General features: G+C 32.4%; 1 protein-coding gene, 1 long non-coding RNA gene and 1 pseudogene across 3 annotated transcripts; 2 read left to right on the plus strand and 1 right to left on the minus strand.

The window, feature by feature from the left end:
* Positions 1–2,786: 2,786 nt before the first annotated feature.
* On the plus strand, positions 2,787–5,447 carry LOC107891938 (probable peroxygenase 3). 2 transcript variants are annotated; one of them, XM_016816861.2, is made up of 6 exons: positions 2,787–2,939; positions 3,020–3,172; positions 3,249–3,334; positions 4,819–4,913; positions 5,002–5,127; positions 5,204–5,447. In XM_016816861.2, the coding sequence occupies exons 1-6, from the start codon at positions 2,852–2,854 to the stop codon at positions 5,367–5,369; spliced, it is 714 nt and encodes a 237-aa protein (XP_016672350.2). In that variant the 5' UTR covers positions 2,787–2,851; the 3' UTR covers positions 5,370–5,447. The 2 variants fall into 2 exon arrangements, with proteins under 2 accessions (XP_016672350.2, XP_040956213.1); XM_041100279.1 differs by having other exon boundaries at positions 5,212–5,447.
* Positions 5,448–5,865: 418 nt separating this feature from the next.
* LOC121220800 (uncharacterized) lies at positions 5,866–9,100 on the plus strand. Its single transcript, XR_005917976.1, has 2 exons — positions 5,866–8,129; positions 8,969–9,100. It is a non-coding gene; the product is annotated as an uncharacterized lncRNA (long non-coding RNA).
* An 11,735-nt stretch (positions 9,101–20,835) lies between these two features.
* On the minus strand, positions 20,836–23,103 carry LOC121220801 (photosystem I P700 chlorophyll a apoprotein A2-like; annotated as a pseudogene).
* Positions 23,104–24,483: the final 1,380 nt, after the last annotated feature.

Genomic DNA, 24,483 nt, shown 5'->3' on the forward strand with positions numbered 1-24,483 from the left:
TCTCCACATCGAGCATTAGATGGAAAGGTTCTTGAAGAGATTTGGTCAGGTAATCCTCCTATTTACTCTAATTTTAGAGTACTTGATTGTCTTGCTTATCCTTAAGTTAGTCAAGGAAAGCTTAAAGCAAGGGCGGTGAAGTGTATTTTTTTGGGTTTTTACTTTCGGGATAAAAGGTTACAAGTTATGGTGCCCATAAACAGGTAAGATCATTATTATTAGAGATGTTACGTTTGATGAAACATTGATGATTCTGTGAAAAAGGGGCTCGTCGAGTCAAAACACCATCGAAAAACCAAGTGTTTCAAGCAAGGTGGAGCTGAAAGATGAAAATAGATGGTCACATCACGATGTCATAAAGCCCTACGTGGTAACATCACAACGAACATGGGTGATGTCTTGACAAAGAGGATTGCCACGTTTTAACATCATGCAGAAATGATGAAACCGTCATTTCTTTGATGTATTAGAAGGTTTTAGAAGCCTCTCCATCCCAATCAGAATCCCTTCAAGATTATAAGTTTACTCAGGATAGAAAAAGGTGAGAGATCAGGCCACTACAAAAGTACTGGGAAGGAGATCTAGTTGCATATGCTTTAAGTGTTGCAAAGAGCATCGATTTAGCCCACCATTCAAATTATTTAGAGGTAGTTCAGGTTTATGATTCTAGTGAGTGACTTGTTGCCATAAAAGAAGAAATGGAGTCTCTTTAAAAGAATGAGATATGACAGCTCGTTAAACCACCCATCGAAAATAAAATAGTTGATTGCAAGTGGGTGTTCAAAAAGAAGGAAGGATCGGATCGAGATGACACTAGATATAAGGAGATGTTGGTCGCAAAGGGTTATAGTCAAGTGAAGGGAGTTAACTTTCATGATGTTTTCTCTCTAGTTGTGAAGCATACATCCATTCAGGCACTATTAGCTCTTGTTGCATTATACAATCTCCAGTTAGAGCGGTTCGATGTAAATATTGCATTCTTTCACAGGGATTTGGATGAGGACATTTATATATAGCAACCTGAAGGCTTGAGGATTGAATGCAAGGTAGATCATGTTTGTTTTCTTCAGAAATCATTATACGAGCTGAAACAGTCTCCTTGGTAGTGGTACAAGAAGTTCGACTCCTTCATGATAAGCATAAGTTTTGTACGAAGTAAGTATGATAACTATGTATTCTTACATTGTCTTCATGATAGATCGTTTATATACTTTGTTGCTTTATGTTGATGATATGTTAATAGTGAATAATGATCTATTAGAAATAAACCGATTTAAAACCATGCTTAATTCTATGTTCGAGATGAAGGATCTTGGTGCAATCAAAAAATTTTAGGGATGAAAATTTTGAGAGATCGACACTCCGGGAAGCTATTTCTGTCACAATAGAGATATATAGAAAGAATCTCAAGCGGTTTGAAATGTAAGATTGTAAACGAGTTAATACACCATTAGCTGCACACTTCAAACTTTCGACTTTAGATTCACCACAAACTGAAGACGAAGAAAGATACATGTCCTCGGTTTCTTATTCCAGTGCAATCAGAAGTCTAATGTATGCACGTTTGTACTCATCTTGATATTTCACATGTTGTTAGTGTAGTAAGTAGATATATGACCAAACTCGACAAATTACACTGGCAAGTTGTTAAGTGGATTCTAAAATATTTGAGGGGAACTTCCAAGACTTGTTTGGAATTTAGAAGATGTTCAGAAGGTCTAGTTAGTTATGTAGATTCAAATTATGCTGGAGACTTAGACAAAAGAAGCTCTCTCATAGGTTATGTGTTCACTTTCGACAATTGTACAATTAGTTGGAAAGCCACTTTTCAGGCTACTGTGACATTATCAACTACAGAGGTAGAATATATTGCTATCACAGAGGTTGTGAAAGAGGCCATTTAGTTGAAAGGTCTATTCAAAGAGTTGATTGATAAAAACGACAATATTATTGTTTCGTGATTAGTGCTAATTGAGATTTAAATTTGGAATGGGGATAAGTTTTACGGTATTTGAACACGCTAACTTTCATGGCTTCTACGTAGGCTCCTCTCAATTACCTTTTTCTCCCCTTTATTTAGTATTATTTGATTCAATGGTAATTACCAATGTGGGTAATGGGCAAATTGATTTTAAATTAGGTTCGATTGCTTCCAATTACCTATTTTATTTAATAGATTTAAATTAGGTTAGATTGCTTCCAATTACCTGTTTTATTTAATAGAGTTAGATTGCTTCCAATTACCTGTTTTATTTAATAGAGTTAAGTTCAGCAATGGGTACACTTAAATACAAAGATTATAAAATAGGGATAATGCATGTAAAAGGAAAATAATAACAAGAATGGAGAAATCCAGATGTAAAGAGGATTTCCCCGATTGCTTGTTCCCTTTAAAAACCCACTTCAATGTTTCAAAATCAATTTTTGTTTCCTTTGAAAGAAAATAGATTCACCGACTACTACTACTACTAATAAAATAATCTATTATCAGATTTATTATAATCTTATTATTATTGAATCCCAAATTATGAAACGTTCATCTTTTCCAAAACTATTTTGAATTTCAGTCATAATTGTACCAAAAAAAAATTATAATTAAATTTAATGGGTGAATATCAACAATCGTTGAGCAAACTTTTCCATTAAAAGTATGTTGTTAAAACTTTAAAAAGAATAGATTAAGGAATTGGTAGGCAAAACCCTTTAATTGCTGCTTCAAAGTTTAAAAGTATCATTTATTTATATAATTAATGATTAGAATAGTAGGGTGGGGTGTTCTGAGAAGACTTTCTATATAAGGAGACCTTCACTGTTTATAACAAACCATACAATCTCAAAAAAGAACGAAGAAATGGATATTGCAACAGAGGCACCCAAAGCTCCTTTGACAAGTGAAAGGAAGGTTCGAGCAGACCTTGAAGATAAAATACCCAAACCCTGTAACTCTTTTTTCCTTTCTTCGTTCCAACAGCTCCATATGATGTTTCTTTTGACAAACATGTATGAAATGTTGGATCAGATTTGGCAAGGGCATTGAACACTTCAAGTGTGGAAAATCCACATGGAACAGTACCAGGACACAACAACAATGGAATGAGTGTTCTTCAGCAACATGCTTCCTTTTTTGATCAAGACAAAGATGGAATTGTTTATCCCCGGGAAACCTACAGAGGTTCTTTTTTCTACAATTTATTTTAGTTTTTTTATGTTTTACAAATTTTGACAAAATTTATGGTGAAAACAAGCAGGTATGAGAAATCTTGGTTTCGGTCGATTCGAAAGCTTTCTTGCTGCAATCCTCATCAATGGGGCATTGAGTTACTGGACTCTCCCTGTAAGTTATTCTGCCCACTTTTATTCCCTCATGTAAAATATACACTTACCTATACTTGTACCTGAACATGTGAGTTACTCGCATGTTTACACATTATTCTTTTCAAATTTGTAATTTTTTAGGTTTGAGTTTCTTGTTTATATCGACCTCAGGTTTTTTCGAGTCAATTAGTTGGTATTAATTTTGAATTGATGCAATTATATTTATTTATACATAGATTTAAGTGTTTTGTTGAGTTAACCAGATCTCGATTTAGTTGTAAAATTATTCAAAAATTATTTATTTGTATAAAGTAACAAATATTATTTTGAGTTATTATATTTTTTATATTTTAATATAAAAGAATACTTATACATAATGAGATTAAAACTTAAAATCTCATTGTATTTATAAACTCAACTTTAAAATTTCAATTAAACCCACGTTTGATTTTTTTTTCTAACTTTTTATAAAATTATTAGATAAATTTATTTTCACCCATATCATAGATGTGTCATAATCTAGAATAATTTAAATGTTTATCTATCCATATAAATTATCAGTTTATTATTATTTAGTAAATTTTTTATAATATTATATTTTTAGTTATATATATTTAAAATTATTGTAATTTCAAAATTATATAACATTAATTTGTTTTATAAAATAAAAATTTAAATATATTATGAATTAATCATATTAAATTCTAAAACATAATTTTTAAAATAATTATATAATAATTTTTTAAGATAATCATGATATAACTTGTTGTTTTTCTTTTAGAAAAGTACTATTTATTTTAACATATATAAAAAAATATATTAATATTTAATTAATTTATTAAAAATTTAAAATAATATTAATGATTAAAGTTTTTATAGAAAACTTAATTATCCTTTGATTATTTATTAATTTTAACATTAAATTTGGTTTGCGTTAATCTCAAGTTCAGTTTTTTTTTCGGGTTTTGACTTTTTAGTCAAATTATAATTTAATTGGTTTGAGCTTAAGTTTTTTCTATTGGTTTTTCTAGTTTAAACTCATTTTGTCACTTTTACCCATAATTTTATGTGCATCAAGACACTAGTAAAATTATTAAAGCATCAAGTTACTTGTGTAAGTTCAAAGACCAGTCCAAAATATGAAAGGATTTAAATAAAAGTATGAGATCTGAAATATACTCTTCAACAAAAAGAAAGCCCATTTAAAATATGAATTGGACTTAGATTCTAACATTTAAGACCTGACCCAAATCCTTTTTGTGCATTTATAATATATTGCTTTATGTTATTTTTACATATTATATAATTTACATAACAAAATATTAAAGAATAAATTTGAACATGAACAAAATTCTATACTTAAATTTTAAGTTAGATTAGGTCTGAACAAACATAAAAAATATTAATATTTCAATTTAAACTTCACCCAGAAAGGCACAAAATAATGAAGAGTATATATATACCCCTATAAGGTTGCTAATATTGCATTCACAAATTTGATAGAGATGGCTACCAAATTTACATTTCCCTTTATACATAGATAGAATACATAAATGCAAGCATGGAAGTGACTCGTCAACATATGACACTGAAGGAAGGTAATTAGCATATCATATTTGAATTATTAAAAATATCAAATAAAAATTATTTTAATCTTTCACATGTAAATGAATGTGATCTTTTTAGGTTTATGCCAATGAACTTTGAAAGTATTTTCAGCAAGTATGCTCGAACTGTGCCCGACAAGTTAACATTTGGAGAAGTATGGCATATGACTGAAGCTAATCGAAATGCATATGACTTCATTGGCTGGTATTTTCAATCACCCTTTTCTTTAAATCTCATGTGTTTTTTATTCAATTAAAAGAAAAATGGAATTGGTTTGCAGGATAATAGCAAAGGGAGAATGGATACTTTTGTATAGACTTGCAAAAGATGAAAATGGTTATCTGTCAAAAGAAGCTGTGAGGGGTTGTTTCGATGGGACTTTGTTTGAACAAGTTGCCAAAATGAATAATACTGGTAACAAAAAGAGCCATAGATTGAAGGAATGAAGGTTGTGGCTTTGACATACGTGTTGTTTGAGTATGTTGCCAAAATAAAGAATAATAACCACTGCTTTAACATATGTATTTAAATGTTTTATTATATTGGTGTTGCTCCTTTCAACCCGGTTATGAAATTATCAAAAATAATTTATTTTATAAAATAATATTATCTTTTATTATTTTTATATGAAATATTTAAATAAAACAACTAAAAACACAATTGGATTTAAGCTTAAAAGATCTTAACCTTAAGCACTTTATTATTTTATCAACAATTTAATTATTAATTTTTATAAATATAATTTTAATATTATGATTTGCTTTCACCCACATGATAAAATCTAATATATTTATATATTTTTTATATTTTACACGTATTAAAGAACTATATATATTAAAATTATGTTCACAAAAAATATATAAATATATATTTATTTCTATAACATATATAAAATCAAGATAACTCGAATGTAAAACAATTACTTCATTCGCTCGGGTTTAAAGTTCATTAAAATAATTTTTTAAAATGGTAATATTATTAATATTAATATAATTATGAAATTAATATATTATAATTTTTAAAAATAGCATATAAATTTTCAATCTTTTGAGAGTCAATATATGGTTTAATCTAGGTATGAGCGTTGAATCGAATCAAATGAAATTTTTTTGAGTTAATCGAGTTAGCAAATCTTATTTTATCATCCTAACTTGATTTGAGGTTTTCTTGAATTGAGTCGAGTAAGATGGAATTCGAATCGAACATATTTGTTTGAGTTTAATTTAAATAATGACTTTGAATCTTTGTAGTCACTGTCACCCACCGTAATCAAATTAGTTGTTAACTTTCATCACCTCATAATTTATTTACTAATCTTTTATATACGAGTTAGCTTCTTTGCTTGCTTAGTTGTTTTAATTATCTTCTGATTCTTGTCACCATGTATTTTGAAATTAAAAAATATTAAATGTAAAAAATGTGATTTTTTAATAAAAATTATTTTAAGATAAAATGTGAAATTGATACCAACAGAAAATTTTAATACGAATAATTTATGGCTCAATAATTCAATTTTAATAGAAATTGATAAAGATCCAACATGATTAAACAATTCAATAATATAAATAGTTGACATAAATTCGGGAGAAAAAAGTTTTTGGGGTTTGGGGGGAAGTAAAAGTTTTGGGGGAAAGTAAAAGGAAAAAAAGTTTTGGAAGTTTGGGGGGAGTAAATGAGTTTGGTATTTGATTTATTCGAATTATTCGGGTTATTTGAATTCAAAAATTCAACTCGATTGAAATTAAAAATTAAAAAAAAATTCGAGTTGATTCAATTAACTCAATTAATTTGATTCAAATAATTCGAAATTCAAACTTTTTTTTTGAGTTGAATCGAAATTTTCTCACTCCTAATTTAATCTTTTTAAATTATGGATTTTAAATTGTTTTGTTGAATACATGAATTGTAACACCCTGAAATTAGGGTTAGAAGGATCAAGGTTGCTAGGGTGAGTTAGTAGGTGTGATGGACTGTTAAGTTAGTTTTTGAGCTTTAAGAGTAGATTGAGTTTGTTGGTTCAGTGGTAAGGTGGTTGTTAATTTATCCTTAGGTCCTCTGTTTGAATTCTTTAGTCTGCTTTGTGGGGAATGTTTTTGTTTTTGGGTTTCACCTTTTAAAAAAGAAACTGATGGGTCAAAGTTTGTTTAATTTAATTTTATTTAGATTATATTTTTTTTAGTTTTTGATTTTTGAAAAATAAAGGAAAATCACAAAAGTTTATCATGTTTTCCACTCTCTCTTTCACATCAATCTCTTTCCCACTTCCAAGAATTTAGATTATGATTTTCTTTCTATCATTCTCTTTTGTTCTTCATTTTGATTTTGTCTATTCTCTTTTTTATTTCAACATCGTTGTTGAATTGTCGTTCTCTAGGAGGTTCATTTGTGTTCTCACATTTTTGTTCAAATTAGATTTGAATTGGAGTAGAGTAAGTGTATTGTTTTGGGTATTGATAGGTTTCAGTGATTTATTTGTATGGCTTCGATCCAAATTCTTATAGTTTTAGTATGGTTGTGATATTAGGGTTTCAGGATGGTAGATTAAAGGCAAATCAATCGATCTTTGGGCTAGGAATCACGTTTTTAAGGTGTGTGTGTGTTAAAACATTTCAATTAGGCGTTGGATTGATGTTGAAATTTGTATTTTGCAGCAGATTTGGGTGTGGTTTCTGAACAACACAAGAGTGTGCCACACATGGGCGGTCCACATGGTCGTGTGTTGTTGTTGAAGATTATGTAGTTTGTTTGTCACATTGCTTGGAGTGGGTCACACGGGCCGACCACACGGCTGTGTGACCTCTGTTTGGGGATTTTTGTCGATCACACACGGGTGTCTTCCTCAGTCACACGAGTGTGTCATTCAGCTGCATAGTCGTGTCTCCCCTACTTTTAAAATTGTATAATTTTGTCACACGGGCACAGATAGTTACACGGCTTGCCCACACGGCTGTGTATCGCAGTCACACGGGCGTGTGTTTCAGCCACACGACCATGTGCCTTTATCACATGGGTGTGTCTCTCATTCTTACGGCTGTGTAGACTTGTCACACGGTTTGGACCCTCCCACATAGCCACGTGGTCCTATTTTGTAGTTTTTATCATCTATTTGTAATTTGACTCATTTTGGTACTTGAGTAATCCTTTTCTCATTTAGGCTTTTGAAGGAGTGTTTGGGACATTTCTTCAATTTGGAGAAGTTCTATAAAGTGAGTTTTAGTGATTGAATTTATTAACATATATGTATTCATAAGTTAAATTTTGTTAGACACATAAATGCTTGGATTATGATATGATTGGATGTGATAAGTGATAATGGTATGTGTTATTATTTTTGTTGTTTTGTAAATGATTATGAACAGGTTTGATTCTGACTCTACTAATTATGAACTATTTACTAATATGTTTATTGATTATGAAAATCGAGAATGAGCATGTCCGATTCAGTAATTCTGTATGTATGATAAGTTTTGAATCGACATTTGGGGTCTGGGATTTGTTTGAAGAGAATGAAGATTGATTTGGCAGTATTAACTACATTATTAAAATTTGGCGGTAAAACTGCAATCACATTAACAACTTGTCTGCTGAATAACTTGAGTGGCAAATGACCACAATAAGGTATGCTCAGTTGGATGGGTCCACCATAACCTAAATATTGGTGTGTAGAGGTTGGAAAGGGTTTAGTATACCCTAACTGGTGTGTGACGGATGGCTAAAGGTGGTGTGTAGAGGCTGGATAGGTTGGTATTCGGACTGGTGCATTTGCATGTGAATTGTTTTTTTTTTTGAGTAAATACTTCACATAAGACTGTTTGATTATGGAATGATCTTGGAATTTGTATGTTTGAGAAATTCCACGTGAATATGTTTTGCATATTTGTTAAGTTTTACAATAATATGATATGCCAATCTGATATGATCTTTAATTTTGAATTGATTTTGGTAAATGTAAATTTTAGTTAACTGTTCGACTCTATATAATTATGTTTGTTTAAGTCTCACACTGAGCTTTGTAGCTCACTCCCTTAGTTTTTCTTCTTTTCAGGTAACCCTCGTGTTTAGGTGTTGGACTCAGCAAACTGTAGGTCTCGAAAACGACACTTTTTGGTTTGATTTAATAAAGTTTTTCATCAATTTGATAAACTAATTTTATAGACTATGGTATGAGTTTTGACTTTGGTCATTCGTTAATTTTTGGTTTCTGAGTTAAACTTGAGATGCCATGCATGAATTTTAGGTATCTGACTATGGTTTTCTGGCAAGATAAAAGGTTTTGTTTTTGCATTGCATAATTTGGTTTGAAGTTCAGAATAAAAAATTGCTAATTCATTTTTGTTACAAAATTAATACGTGAAGTTTGGAATTTAGTTACAAATAATTTGTAAGCGATGAATAGATTTAACTTTTTCAAACTATAAATAAAGCTTGATTTCAGTTTCAAATAAATGAGTTTGGAAAATTGTAAAAAAAGCTCAATCACTGTTTCAGTCAAATGTGAGTAAATATGGTTCTTGGAAAGGTTTTTGACAAATTCAATCGGTGTTTGATTTAGGGCCATTTCGGTGGCCAATGTAACCCCTAGAATCCAATCGAAACTTCTGGGTTGGGTTTTGAGGTGTTACATGAATAAACCAACTCATTTAAAAAATTCCAGTTAAAAAAAATATTAAAGACATTTTTTTCGAGAGATCAAGTGAAATTAAGAAAAAAGTTGTACCAACTACTTTAAATGCAATATTTAAACATAATATAAAATAATTAAAAACCGTTCAATTTTGAATCATACAAATAAAAGATTTGGTTATTTGTTATGAGATAATGAAAGGAAAAAAACAAATTAAAGAGAAAATGTCAATACAAAGAAGTAATACAGTAGAAAGATAAACGAGAAAACTTTTTATTTCATTAATTGTGTATCACTACAAGCCTTGTACATGCCTCTATTTATAGACCTTCTAATATAATAGAATACCTTAAGTTACAAAGAATAAATAGAGGTTTAATTACAATATAAAACCCTCATAATTCCATTAGGGGTTACTACAATGAAGGTTACAACTTTGAGATTATGAACATCCACAATAAAGTAATATTTATAACACTCCCCATTGGATGTCCATTAACAAAGAATGAATATGCCTCGTTAAAACCTTACTAGAAAAGACCCAGTAGGAAAAAATTCTTAATGAAGGAAAAAGAGTACAATATTGATATATATATGCATGGACAAACCTGCCTCATTAAAAACCTTATCTGTAAAACCCAATGAGATAAAATTTCGTAAAGGAAAAAAGAGTACACTACGTATTTTACTACCCTTTATTTAAACATCATTTTATAACTTAATATTAAGAAGTTCAATATTATTTATCAATAGTAAATCATCAACATATACAACAAATTCTGTTGATGCATATCAATATAGGAATAAAATTCAATTGTATTCTCATACTTTAGATGTCGCAAACAACTTTTTAAAGAATGACATATTGTATCATCACTATTACCAACAGAATGAGTGCATTGAGCACATAAAGAAATGGTACTTCAAGACCATCGTTTTATAACATTATTGTTTGACCATTTGTATTCCTTTTCAATATCTCCAATCTACATGAAAAATTAGCCTGGTTAATTTTGATTATATAAACACTATTGGATACTTAATAATAATTCTTTATAATATCATTTTGTAATAATTTGTTCTTTTTGAACACTCGATCTTCAGGTCGAGACAAAATTTCATTTTTAGATATACTTTCATTATAAAGTTTATCTATCGAATAATTATTTCTCTTGGAAATTCTTTAGGAACTCCAATGATATTTGATACATTAATATCAACAATAATGATAATAACTTATATGTGTAAATATATTAATTAATAAAAAAACTTGAGCAAACTCATATTTATATTTAATGGTTTCCCACGAAACTAAAGTTTTATGCTTCAAGTATCAATAACAATGGAGTCTTTTTTCTCAATAGCAATAAATGGAGACAGGTTAATCAGAAAACATGTAGTAGAGGCCATTTTGGCCCAAAACGACTTCGATAAACAATTATTCAACAACATATATCGAATCTTCTCCATGATTGTTCTATTCATCCGTTTTGCAACGTCATTTTGCTGTGGAGTGTGACAAACTATCTAGTGTGGAAGTGTTTTATTTTTTTTCCTGTTTGCTTTTCGATCATAGTTTCCTAAGCCTTAAACGTGGAAAATACATCACTATTCTGCTTCAAGAAGAATGCTCAAACCTTTCTAGAAAAATCATTAATGATCGTCAGTATATAATTAGCACCACCCCTCAAAGGCACTCTAGATGGTTCCCAAATATCAGAATGAATATAATTTAGCGTTTCCTTTGTGTTATAGATTCTTCTGGTGAATCAAACTCTCTTTTGCTTCTAAAAAACGTAGTGATCATAGAACTTTAGTAAACAAAATACTCTGATACCAATAAATGTCATAGCAAGCGCCCGACCGGGTAAGATATTGTTCACTTTGGACGCACATGACCCTTACGGCTTTGTTCTTGGGAGCGCCCATACACCCTCCAAAGGCTTCTTACCACGTAAGTGTTGCTACCAGTTTATATAGCTCAGCTTCACCCCATTAAGGACTCAACGTCCTCACTGAGGTTTGCCCCACCATTGCTCAAGAGGCACGATGACTGGCTCTGATACTAATTTGTTAAAATTTGAACGTCAATAATGGCAATGTAGAAAGATCGAAAAGAAAAGAAAGAAGAATACAACACACATATTTTATATGGATACCTTTTCAGGAAAAAAACCATCAGCAGATGAGACGAAAATTCACCAATGTCGAATTCGAATGATACAAGAGGAGTTTCGACTACATCTATTTATAGGTTGAAAAAACCTAATTTTAATCAATGTCAAATATATTATGCTAATAAATGCTAAATATATTATACTAATAAATACTAAATTTTCAGAAAAAAATATATTTTGTTTAACTTTACTTACAAGCAATCTCTTAGAATTTGGGTCACACAACTCTAACACCGTGCAAGGCTTAAGAAACTACCAAACGTAATATACAAGCAAAGTACATATATTGCATCAACTTAGATAGGACATCCTCCTAATTATTATAGTTTCATGAAGAACTAGCAAGATTAATACATTTTGCAAGGATAAAGGTGATGTGAGTCTCAAGACCAAATTTTAGACCCATGGATGTGATAGGCTTACACTACCTCAAGGCCTAACCATGCTGTCAATTTTCAAGCTAAAATGGTTAGTCAACTTGCAACAACTATTTGTATGGGATCTAGACATTTATGGATTAGGATGTCTTTATAGCATTCGATGCTCTATCTTGTAGCTTCAAAAAGAAGTTTGAATCACTCGATTTTGAGTTTGAGAACTCAAGTTATGACCGTTTTAGTGAAAATTGAGCGAGTGGAATTTCTAGATGAGATTATGATGGGAATTAAGAGTTTTGGGCTTTTAATTTGAGTTTAAATCATATTAGGTTTGGGTTCTAGGCTTAATTTTTATTATATATGAGCCCAATATTGTATTTATCAGCTTTTATTATATTATTATTTTATTCTAAATTTTTGATAATTATGAATGAGCCTATTTATAGACTTTAGAGTGGTCGTCATTCTTAACCTTAGGTCAGTTGTCGTTCTCGTGCTTAACATTTGATTCTGCGGACCAAAACGCCCATAGCTCGTAACTATTTCCTGTACAGAGGTGATTTGGTGACACAAAGGTCCTTTATCGCGACATCAGGGCAGTATGCTCCTTCAGAGAATCTTTAGGGTGTGTCGCGAGATCCTCAGGCTGTGTCATGACACTAAAGGCAGTCTTGGAATTCTTCTATTTTGCTTTCTATGTTGTGATATTCAATACTCCATGTTGCAATGCAACGACTAGTATCGACTCTAAAACGCCTTCTAGTGGTCTCCTACATGCTCACAAAGTATATTAACTTACCCTTAGGCCTCATTCGGCCCCTAAGGTAATTAAAAGACTCAAATTACACACTTTATTGATTGTAACTAAACTTACGAAAACATAATTAAAACTTAACTAAAATGCTTATGTTCAAGCTCCTAAAGTGTGAACTAGTTTAATTTACTACACTGAACTACAGTCACATGGCCATGTGACAGAGCCCAAACCATGTGGTCAAACTGTGTATAATTCGAAATAAGGGTCACGGTTGTGTCGTAGCTTGTGTGCAAATCAAAGTAAGGTCACACGACCATGTCTCCAGGCCGTGTAACTCTCTGTAACCGTGTGGGCAATCCTGCACCTAAAATAAATAAGACATGACCGTGTGATAGCTCGTGTCCTAGGCCGTGTGACAGCTCGTGTCCCAGGCTGTGTGCACCTTAAAAAGCTTACAAAACAAGGAAAACTTTCATCCAAACCTTAGGTACATAGCTAACTCAAAACTGATCATTTCCATACCTTTAAAACATATTGAAACAAGTTTAAAATATACCAAAACATACAACTTAGGTGTCTAACCAATGTGTCTTCATTGACACCACAATTCAATTATCAAACCAAATCCACATTACAAACAAAACTAGTTGCATTCAAATATCACAAGTACATACACTAAACATATGCAAAACCTACCAATTCATTCAATCCATTCACATTTTAATTTACCATATTTCAAACACTTCCATGAGGCATGTACTAGATAACCAAAGACATATTTATAAAAGCATGTACAAACCAAAACCAAAGGCATATGCGCAAGTAAGCTAAAATCCAAGATAAACAACACCACACAAGTATAATATGCACCACTTGTAATAAGTATCTCAAACATACACAAGACACACCTGTTACATGCCATATAACTCAAAGGTAAACATGCCAAAATCTACCGATAGATATCTGGATATTGTGAGCTTTAAGTTGATCTGATCGCTTGATTCCACAAAATGATATCTATAAGAAAATAGGAAAAAAATCTAGTAAACTGTTATGAGCTTAGTAAGTTTATAGGTTGAAGCATTATAAATTACTGTATAATCACATTTTAGTAACTTAACAAAATTGCTAGCTAATATTAACTTTAACCCTATCAACCACAACAATTCAACAGGTGAGTTTCATAAATACGAGTCATATAATCATCACATTTATATAGTGTCAACCATTATCAAGTCACGATATATTATCAGAAACCATGAACACTTATACAATTAACCATCAAAGCATCATAATTGAAAATCAAATACATATCAATATCATGTCATCTAACCATAAAATTTTTAGCCCGATGAATGATATGAACGAATATAGATACGTGATTAACCATCTAGAACATGCCAGAATGCTCAAATGAACCAAATCAACTGAGAACACACCTGAGCACCAAGTGTCAAGCCCGTAAGCTAACATCTGCCCCCGGTAACACACTAGAATCATTGTAAATATAACACGATAGTCCGCAACAAATGCTGAACACTGATATATTTAGTGGAAAAAAATCAAAAGGCATCATCTCATCGCAAGTCAACCCCATACCGTGCGCAATATAACCTATTGGTGTGCCAATTGTATCCTATCCTATGTTCATCCAGGCTCAATACAACTAAACATATAACATTTTACAATTCAATTCACTTTCTCACCTTGTGCCAATTTTGCAACAATTCAAACACATATATATATACATATATATTAACATACCACAATTCATATATAATTACCAATTATACCAAATTAAACCGTATGAACTTACCAATACCAAAATGCAGAAATGGCTAAATTCAGGGACTAATTGACAACCTTTCTTTTTTTCCCGATTATCCTCCGAATGATTCAATTTTTGATCTATATAATGATTAAATTCAATTTATCAAATTCAAATACATTATCAAACCCATTTCTATGCATGTTACCTTTAAATTTAATTCTACAATTTTTCCCTCAACTTTTACACTTTTTTCAATTTTGTCCTTAATATTATAATGAGCCTATTTTGACAATTAATTCATAAACTTGGTTTTTGCCGAAACTTTAACCATATAAAAAAAACCTTTAAATTCTAAAAATTTCTAATAAAATCCTTTCAAATTTCACTTGCTTTTAATCAAATCTTTAAACTTAAAACTATACAAAATTAGTTTACAAAATAACTTTATTTAACAACCAAGCTTAATGATCTACCATTTAACTTCAAAAACACATCAAACTCTTCAATGATATCTTCCAAAACATTTAATAGTTTCACAAATTAACCCCTAGGTTAGCTAGATTAAGCTAAATCGATCTCAAAAACATAAAATTCATGAAAAACGGGTGATAAATGGACTTACATACAAAGAAATGATCAAGGTAGGAACTTTTTCCTCCTAAAACAATGGTGTTTCGGTTTCAACACAAACAAATGAAGAATAAGATAATTTCTTACCATTTTCAATTGTTTAATCTTTATATTTAATTATAAAATACCATTAACTAATATATTTTTAATCAAATTTTTGCCTACCTACTGTCCACTAAATAGGAAATGACTTAATTGCCATAGGAAACCATCATATTTTCCTTAAATACCCAATTGGCACTAAAACATTAATAACAATAGACTTTTACACTTTTTATAATTTAGTCCTTTTTCTTTAATTAACTATCTAAACGTTAAAATTTCTAAACTAAATTTTAATACAACATTGATATCATCGTAAATATTAAATACTTAATGTTTATGGACTCACAAGTCAGAATTGTGGTTCCAAAACCACTATTTCTTGCACTATTAGAAAACAGGCTGTTACATAAAGATTGACTTTTGTCATGTAAATAATAAACCTACTTGCATTATAATAAAATTTATAATTAAGTTTTAAAGTAGAATTAGATAAGATGAATTGGGTGTTATTAATAGGGACTAACTATAGTAACTTCACTATCTATAACACCCCATACCTGACCTAGACGTTATGGCCGAGTTCTGAGGAGTTACAGACGTTCTCTTGAAATAATTTATTTAAGTTCAAAAACATTTCAAAATTACTTTTGACTTGCCCCTTTTCAAAATATTTAGAGAAGAAACATCATTAAGTGTTTATAACTTATTTTCAAAAAATGTGCCCACATGACCTTGTGGCCCACACTGCCCAAATGGCGAGACTGTGTGGCCCACATTGCCCAAATGGCGAGATTGTATGGCCCACATGCCCTACCTAATTTTCCCGTGTGATCACACATGGTCTACCTGAATTGCCTATGTAATCACACGCGTCTGTGTGCTCGACACAGCTTGGCACACGACCACCTAGACGCCTATGTGGTGCACATAGACAACCACACATCCAACCACACGTCTGTGTGACAAAAAATAGTTTCGAGTTTTGCTCTTTTTTTTTCCAAATTTTCTTGTGCTAAACATGGAGGTTTCGAGTTAGAAACACACACATAAATTAGTTTTGATATAAATTCACCAATGAGAACACCTGAACCTAAAATCAATATTCCAAACGTTAAAATCAGTAATGAAATCCCAAACTAAATCGCTGAAATGACCATAAGGACCAAACCATCGACCACTTACCCAATCCATACAACAAATTTCAACGAAATTTAATTCGTTGGAGCAACGTTAGTCTCGAGATCTTCACCTAAGACAAAAGATTTCACAATGATTATGTCCTTGCTGCAAGAAATAGCCAAAACATCCATCAAAACCCTTCATAAAAACTTAGTACTAAGCATTTACACATGGTCTAACGAAAGGTTAATAGTGTGTTGATACATAGAACAAAAGAGCAAAAAAGCAAAATTAAGACCAAGCAGAGAAGATGCAAAGAAAGAAGAACGTGGAAACCAAAAAAAAAAAGGAAGAAAAGAAGGGGAAAAAACATGAGAAGAGGGCTAGAGGGAAACAAAATAAGTGAGTAAACTTTTTGGAAAGAAAAGATAGATAAAAATTCAAAATAAAATATTAAAAGAAATATAAATCTACCCACTACCCCACAATACCCACTAAAGTAGATACACATTCTAACAACACTCCTTAAGAATAAAAATCCCATCCAACTTCTTCCACCTAGGTGGCACCCAAAAAAAAAAAACAAAAGTAATTCCATTTTGCTCATGCAAGGATTTGAACACAAGATCAAAGGGCAAGTTGAAGCCTTACCACTGATCCAGCAAACTCATTCTTGTCAAAACTTGTGCGACAATAAAATTTAAGTCAAAAGTTCAAGGATAAAGATAGGAGAAAAAATAGAAAAAAAATCAAAGAGAAGGAATCAAACCTAGAACCTCTCACACATGCACAACACACCTAACCTTTGAACTAGATAAATTTACTTGGAAAAGTTTTAACAAATCAAGAACTCAAATTTTGGGACGTTACACTATCAGTTTCATCTACCCCAAATTCTCAATTTTAATAGAAACACTATTTACTTTAAGTATTTTTGGTTTCTAAAGTCTACAGTTTTAAAGCATTAGATTTTTTCTGAGTGTTTACAGTCTAATGTTTGACTGTAGTTTCTAGAAATAATAGTAGTTAAGTTAAGCTCTACATCGAAGTCTTGGATTTAATTTCTTTTTGAAGAAAATAATTTTTCAAAGGTTTGTGACATGGATTTTCCCAAAATACCCCATTTTAATACATGCATGCCGACTTCATTCAAAAATCCACAGTCCGAGCCTTGTAAATCTAGGCTTTGATACCACCAAATGTAACCTCTCCAATATAGCCTAGACGTTAAGCCTAAATTCAGAAGATTACATTGGTTACTGAAATGAACCGGTAAAACTGTTGGAGATTCTAAAAAAGACTCATTAAAACATTTTCTTACTTTAGTAGATTAACTTAGTGTGTTTTCAAAAGGTACAATATCTTTCAAAAACCAATTGATTTTAATGATTAATTTTGCAAAAAAAAAATATATTTTTAGTTTATATGATTTTTCAAATCTCATTTACATAAAAATGCAGCAAAATGTGATATTCAAAATAGTTTTAGTGAAGAAAAACCAGAATTTTATGCATGATTAATTAATAATTCATATTTCAATAACCTAAATCAAAATAAATGTCATGCATGCCAAATAAACCCTAAAATTAAGTCTCATGCCACAATTCAAATAAAACAATATAGTTTCAAATAAAAGAAATGATAATAATAAGTCTTAAAATATTTCTAAAAAATAACTATCCGAGACGAGACCTTCTAGATGTCTAGTTCGTGCCCTAACCTTATGGGTTATCTAAAAAAATGGAAATCAAAGTAGGGTGATCTTCTGAAGCTTAGTGTGAGTTCTATCACAAGAAAATCAATGCAAACAGTGGATGTCGCATACAAAAAAACAATTCTCAGAATAATCACTTATTTAGAGTATCAATTCTTTAGATCAACACATCAATATCATAATATTTTAGAATTCACAGTTTATGTATGCACATGCTCATAAATAGCGATGTGGTTTCAATTTTTCAAAATAGTTCCTACCTAACTCCGCTACACACCACAATAGGGGTTTCCCAAAACTTCTCTACCTTACACCACGCTGTGGATGAACCACTGGTTATTGTAGATGAACTGTTAGTAATAAAAATAGTGGATGAGCCACCAAAGTTTTTGATAAAAAGTTTGAAGACAAGATGCTAGTATGGTGTAGATAAATCACTCATCGGTGCAGATAAACTATTCACAATTTCTCCTTCATATCATCCCACCCCATGCAATGCTATATGACATGCTTATAATAGATCAATACAGTAGCAAAGGACATGCTTATAACATATGAATACTATAGCAATAGACATGCTTATATCAAATCAATACGGTAGCAAAAGACATGCTTATCATGTATTCGGTTCAATGGTATCAAAAGACATGCTGAACATGCAATCAGTAATACGGATACAATAGGCATGTATTTTACACATATCATGCATATAACAGTAGTAATTTAGTCACTCAGATCATGGATTGAGATATAAATATTATTAAAGATTCAATTGGGTGAAATAAAACTCTAAAAATAGTTTTGGGAATATACATGAAGTAAATAAAACAATTCCCAAAATTTTTGGGAAAAATTATAAAATAGGGGTCACACGGCCGTATGAGATGCTAAAGGACATGTGTAATGGTTACACGACCGTGTGGAAGGTCGTGTAGAAGGTTCTTGGTCATGTGTAAAATGAAGTACCCTAACGTAATAGTAGCACATGTCCGTGTGGTGGTCATGTGGTCTACCTGTGTAGTCCACACGCCCGTGTGGGAGATCGTGTGGCCCTAAACCTGCACACAATTTTCCTTGATTCACTTGATAAAGAAACACACCTTTCTCTGAGATTCCAATCAACGTTCCTCATGCCTGATTTTGATCTGTTTCACCCAAATTCAGTCCTCCAAATTACATTTACACATGAGTTAACAATTTATTTCGAGATTCGACAATATTAAGAAAGATTTGGCAAGAACCATAGAAGATTGTTTAATTGAACTTAAGGTTAGCATTCGATAGAAATACTATGAAAACTCAATATCTAAACTTCAAAACAAGATGTACTTATCGATTCTTGACAAGAATAGGGATGTCGATGACAAAAATTACAAAATCGATAAAAAGAATGATTGCATGAAGGTTGATTTGATTCGAGAAAGAAAAATAATAAAAAATAAGTAAGATGAAAATATGATGTAAAAAAAAAGGAAAGCAAATAAAAAGAAAAGAAATAGAAAGATGGAGAGCAAATTCTATTAGGATTTGAAAAGGGACAATATGAATATCTAATTACAAAAAGAAGAGAAAAAAAGATGGTGGAATTCTAATTCTATTGGAATTTTGAGGAAGGGCAAGGTATGAATTTTAATTAGGAAAGAATTGGTTAAATTACTTGGGTGTGTAAATCCTAGTGGCGACACATGCAATTTTCCCAAGTTTTTCTGAACTTGAAATTGAAATTGAAATGAAGGGGGGAGGAGGAGGCAGCTCGAACCTAGGATCTCTAAGAGTACTAACGCTTTAACCATTGAGCTCGTTGTTCATTTCTTATTTAGTTTAGACACTTAATCATATATATATTGGGATGTATATGATGAAATTACGAAATAAAAAGGCGAATGAGGGCTCGAACTGGGGACTTCTAGGAACGGACACTAACACTTAACCACTAAGCCTTAAGCTCATTTATTGCTTAATCTAAACACCTAATCGTATATATATATTGAGGTGTGGCAACTAGATTTTCAAAAATAATAAAAATATGAGAAAGGGAAGGCTCGAACTTGGGCCTCTAGGGTGGATCCTCCAACTCTTAAGTTAATAGGGTCAAATCTAATTTTTTTGTCAAAAAAAATGTAATGTTGCGAGAATAGGATTTGAACCCATGACCTCAAGGTTATGAGCCCTGCGAGCTACCAAACTGCTCTATCCTGCGATGAAAAGAAACCAAACTAATGGACAAACAAAGATTGAATGCGCCCTTTTCCATATATGTACTAATAGAATAGCCTATTTATACAGAATAGTAAAGGGGCTCCTCTATGATCATCTATCATAGAAATAAATAGAAAAAGGAAGGGATATTTTAATCCTTACCAACTTGATCTTGTTGTCCCCGACAAAAAACATGCGTGAACCATTTCACGAAGTATGTGTTCGGATAGTCCAAAGTCTCGATAGTTAGCTCTCGATCTTCCGGTCGAAAAACAACGTTGATGAAGACGTGTGGGTGCGCTATTTCGTGGTGAGGATTGTAACTTTCCATGAATTTTCCATTTCTCACTCAACGGCGGAACTTTACTTATTTCTTTTTTTGAGGATCGGCGAATCAAATGATATTTTTGTTTCAATTTTTGCCTCTTCCTCTCCCAATGAATCAAACTTTTCTTTGCCATAATGGTTCAATTCCTATTATTATCAATGATACAAGTCGGATCCTAGATGTAGAAATAGAAGGGGGCATACCCCCTTCTCCATCGAAAGAGATGATATTCTCGTAGATACAATGCATAACATAAGGAATTAACCAAATTTGCCCGATGTAGAGGCATTCAAGAAAACTGTATAAGTAAATATATAACCTACAGAAAAGTGGGCTAATCCAACCAATCTTGCCTACACAATAGAAAGAGCCACTGGTTTATCTCTTCATCGAATCAAATTAGCTAAAGGTGTGCATTCATGAGCCAATGCTAAAGTTTCAATCAATTCTTGCCAATATCTGCTCTAAGAAATTAAGAACATAAATCCGGTAGCCCAAACAAGATGTCCAAATAAGAACATCCATGCCCAGACTGATAAACTATTCATACCAAATGGGTTATACCCATTGATAAGTTGTGAAGAGTTTAACCATAGATAATCTCTTAGCCATCCTATCAATAAGTGGAAGATTCATTAAACTGTGAGACATTACCCTGCCATAATGTGATGTGTTTCCAATGCCAATAAAAAGTAACCTATCCAATGGTATTTAACATCCAGAAAACCGCCAAATAAAATATGTCCCACGCCGAAATATCACAAGTAGCCCTGCACCCCGGACCATCGCAAGGAAAACTATAACTGAAATCCTTTTTATCCGGTAATAACTTGGAATTACGCGCATCTAAAGCGCCCTTTACTAAGATCAATGTAGTTGTATGTAAACCTAGAGTAATAGCATGATGAACCAAGAAGTTTCCAGGACCTATTGTTAAGAATAATGAATTACTATTTTCATTAACAAAATTTAGCCAGCCAGGCAACCATGTGCTTCGACCTGCATTGAATGCTGGGCCATTCGTTGAAGATAAAAGCACGTCGAACCCGTATGAAGTTTTACCATGAGCAGATTGGATCCATTGGGAAAATATGGGTTGGATCAAGATTTGTTTCTCCGAAGTCCCAAAAGCAAGCATGACATCATTATGGACATAAAGTCCCAAAATATGGAATCCCAGAAAGAGGTTGGCCCAACTTAAATGGGATATGATAGATTCTTTATGGTCTAACATTCTTGCCAATACATTATCCTCATTCTGTTCCAGATTGTAATCTCTAATTAAAAATATAGCTCCGTGGGCAAAAGCTCATGTCATGATGAATCTTGCGATGTATTGATGATGGGTATATAACGTAGCTTGAGTAGTAAAGTCTTGTGCTATGAACGCATTAGCAGGTAAAGAGTACATGTGTTGAGCTACCAAGGACGTAATAACCCCTAAAAAAGCTAGAGAAAGACCTAATTGAAAATGAATCGAATTATTGATTGTGTCATAAAGACCTTTATGCCCCTGCCTCAATCGTCCTCCCGGAGGAATATGTGCATCTAAAAGATCTTTTATATTGTGACCAATTCCGAAGTTAGTTCTATACATGTGACCCGCTATTAGGAAAAGAATTACAATAGCTAAATGATGGTGTGCAATATCAATCAGCCATAAACTTTACGTTAGTGGATGGAATCCCCCGAGAAGGGTTAGAATAGCAGTTCCTGATCCTTGGGAGGTACCAAATAAATGACTACTTGAATCGGGGTTTTGAGTATAAAGATTCCATTGACCTAAAAAAATGGGCCTAACCCTTGGGGATGCGGTAATACATCTAAGAAATTATTCCATCGAACATATTCTCCCCGAGATCCAAGAATAGCGACATGGACTAAGTGCCCTGTCCAAGCCAAGGAACTTACTTTGAATAATCCTGAAAAATGATGATTGAGACGAGATTCGACATTTTTGAACCACGAAACGCTTGGTTTCCATTTTGGTTGTAGGTGTAACCAACCCGCTATTAAAGATAGAGTAGAAAGAAATTATAGAAAAAGGGCTACAGTATAAAAATATTCATTAGTACGTAACCCGATTGTATACCACCACTGATAAACACCAAGAGTGCCCCCTCTAGTAAAAGCTTCCACCATCGATTGACCAAAATGAGGATCCCAAATTGCATGAGCAATCGGCCTTACATGTAAAGGGTCTTGTACCCATGCCTCAAAATTTCCTTGCCAAGCTACATGAAATAAATTTTCGGAAGTCCACAGAAAAATTATTGCTAATTGCCCGAAGTGAGAAGAAAATATATTTTGATAAAGACATTCCTTAATAATATCATCATGACTCTCGAAGTCATGTCCGGTAGCAATACCAAACCAAATACGATGTGTAGTGGGGTTCTGAACTAATCTTTGGCTAAATTTTGGAAATTTTAATGTCATAATGCCTTTCAAATCCTCCTAGCCATTATTCTACTACAATAATTCTTGCTAAGAAGAATGCCCATGTTGTTGTAATTCCACCGAAAAGGTAATGGGTTACCCCTACAGCACGTCCTTGTACAATGCTCAAGGCTCTAGGCTGAGTAGAATGAGAAATATTTAATTTATTATGAGCCCAAACGATGGATTCAATAAGTTCTTGCCAATAACCACGTCTGCTGAATAGAAATATTAAACTAAAAGCCCATACAAAATGAGCACCTGAGGAAAGAAGGCCATATACAGATAATGAAGAACCATAAGACTGAATTACCTGAGATGCTTGTGCCCATAAGAAATCACGTAGCCACACATTAATAGTAATAGAACTCCGTGCAAAATTTCCTCTTGTGATATGAGTTACCACCCCTTGATCACTTATAATACCCCAAACATCTGACTGCATTTTCCAACTGAAATGGAATATTACTACCGAAATTGAATTGTACATCCAAAATAGTCCTAAGAAGACATGATCCTAAGGGAATACTTGACATGTCCCCCCTCTTCTAGACCTGTCATAAGGGAAACAAAAATCGATATTTGCTTTATCTTGTATCAAATATGAGCTGCGAGCAAATAGAACACCTTTCAAGAGTATCAATACCGTCACATGAATCATAAATGCATGAATGTGATGGACCAAAAAAATGCGGTTCCTAATGGAATAGGTAACAAAGTAACTTTGCCCCTTACTACCACTAAATCACCTCCTCTCTAGGTCAAACTAGTGCTCGCTATTGAACCAGGAGCCATTGCACCGAGTGCTAGCGTATGGGTGTTTTGTATCTATTGAGCAAAGACGGGTTGTAATTGTATAGTGGCATTTGAAAACATATCTTGTGGATGCCCTAAAGCGCTCATGGTATCATTATGAATATACAAACTAAAACTTTGAAAGCCTAGAAATATACATACCCAGTTGAGATGTGATATGATTGCATCACGATGCCTAAGGAAACGATCTAATAGGTCGTTGTATCGAGTAGTTGGATCATAGTCACTTACCATAAAAATGGTTGCATGCACAGTGGCACCCACTATCAGAAATCCACCAATCCACATGTATGTGAACAATAACAGTTGTGTGCCATAGTCAGTAGCTAGGTATGGATAAAGGGGCATGGAGTACATATGGTGAGCTACAACAATGGTTAAAGAGCCCAACATAGCTAAGTTAAGAGATAATTGAGCATGCCATGATGTTGTTTGGATTTCATATAGTCCTTTATGCCATTGGCCTATAAATGGACCTTTATGAGCCTCTAAAATATCTTTTAGGATATGCCCAATGCCCCAGTTGGTTTTATACATGTGATCCGCTATTAGGAAAAGAATTGC

Source organism: Gossypium hirsutum, chromosome D09, assembly GCF_007990345.1.
Source record: "Gossypium hirsutum isolate 1008001.06 chromosome D09, Gossypium_hirsutum_v2.1, whole genome shotgun sequence".
Classification (NCBI taxonomy): domain Eukaryota; kingdom Viridiplantae; phylum Streptophyta; class Magnoliopsida; order Malvales; family Malvaceae; genus Gossypium; species Gossypium hirsutum.

Bases quoted from the DNA above. Each gene is read 5' to 3' on its own strand.
- LOC107891938 (XM_016816861.2), top strand. From the start codon at position 2,852: ATGGATATTGCAACAGAGGCACCCAAAGCTCCTTTGACAAGTGAAAGG. The intron at 2,940-3,019 runs GTAACTCTTTTT...ATGTTGGATCAG, and splicing joins AGATAAAATACCCAAACCCT to ATTTGGCAAGGGCATTGAAC. The intron at 5,128-5,203 runs GTATTTTCAATC...ATTGGTTTGCAG, and splicing joins GCATATGACTTCATTGGCTG to GATAATAGCAAAGGGAGAAT.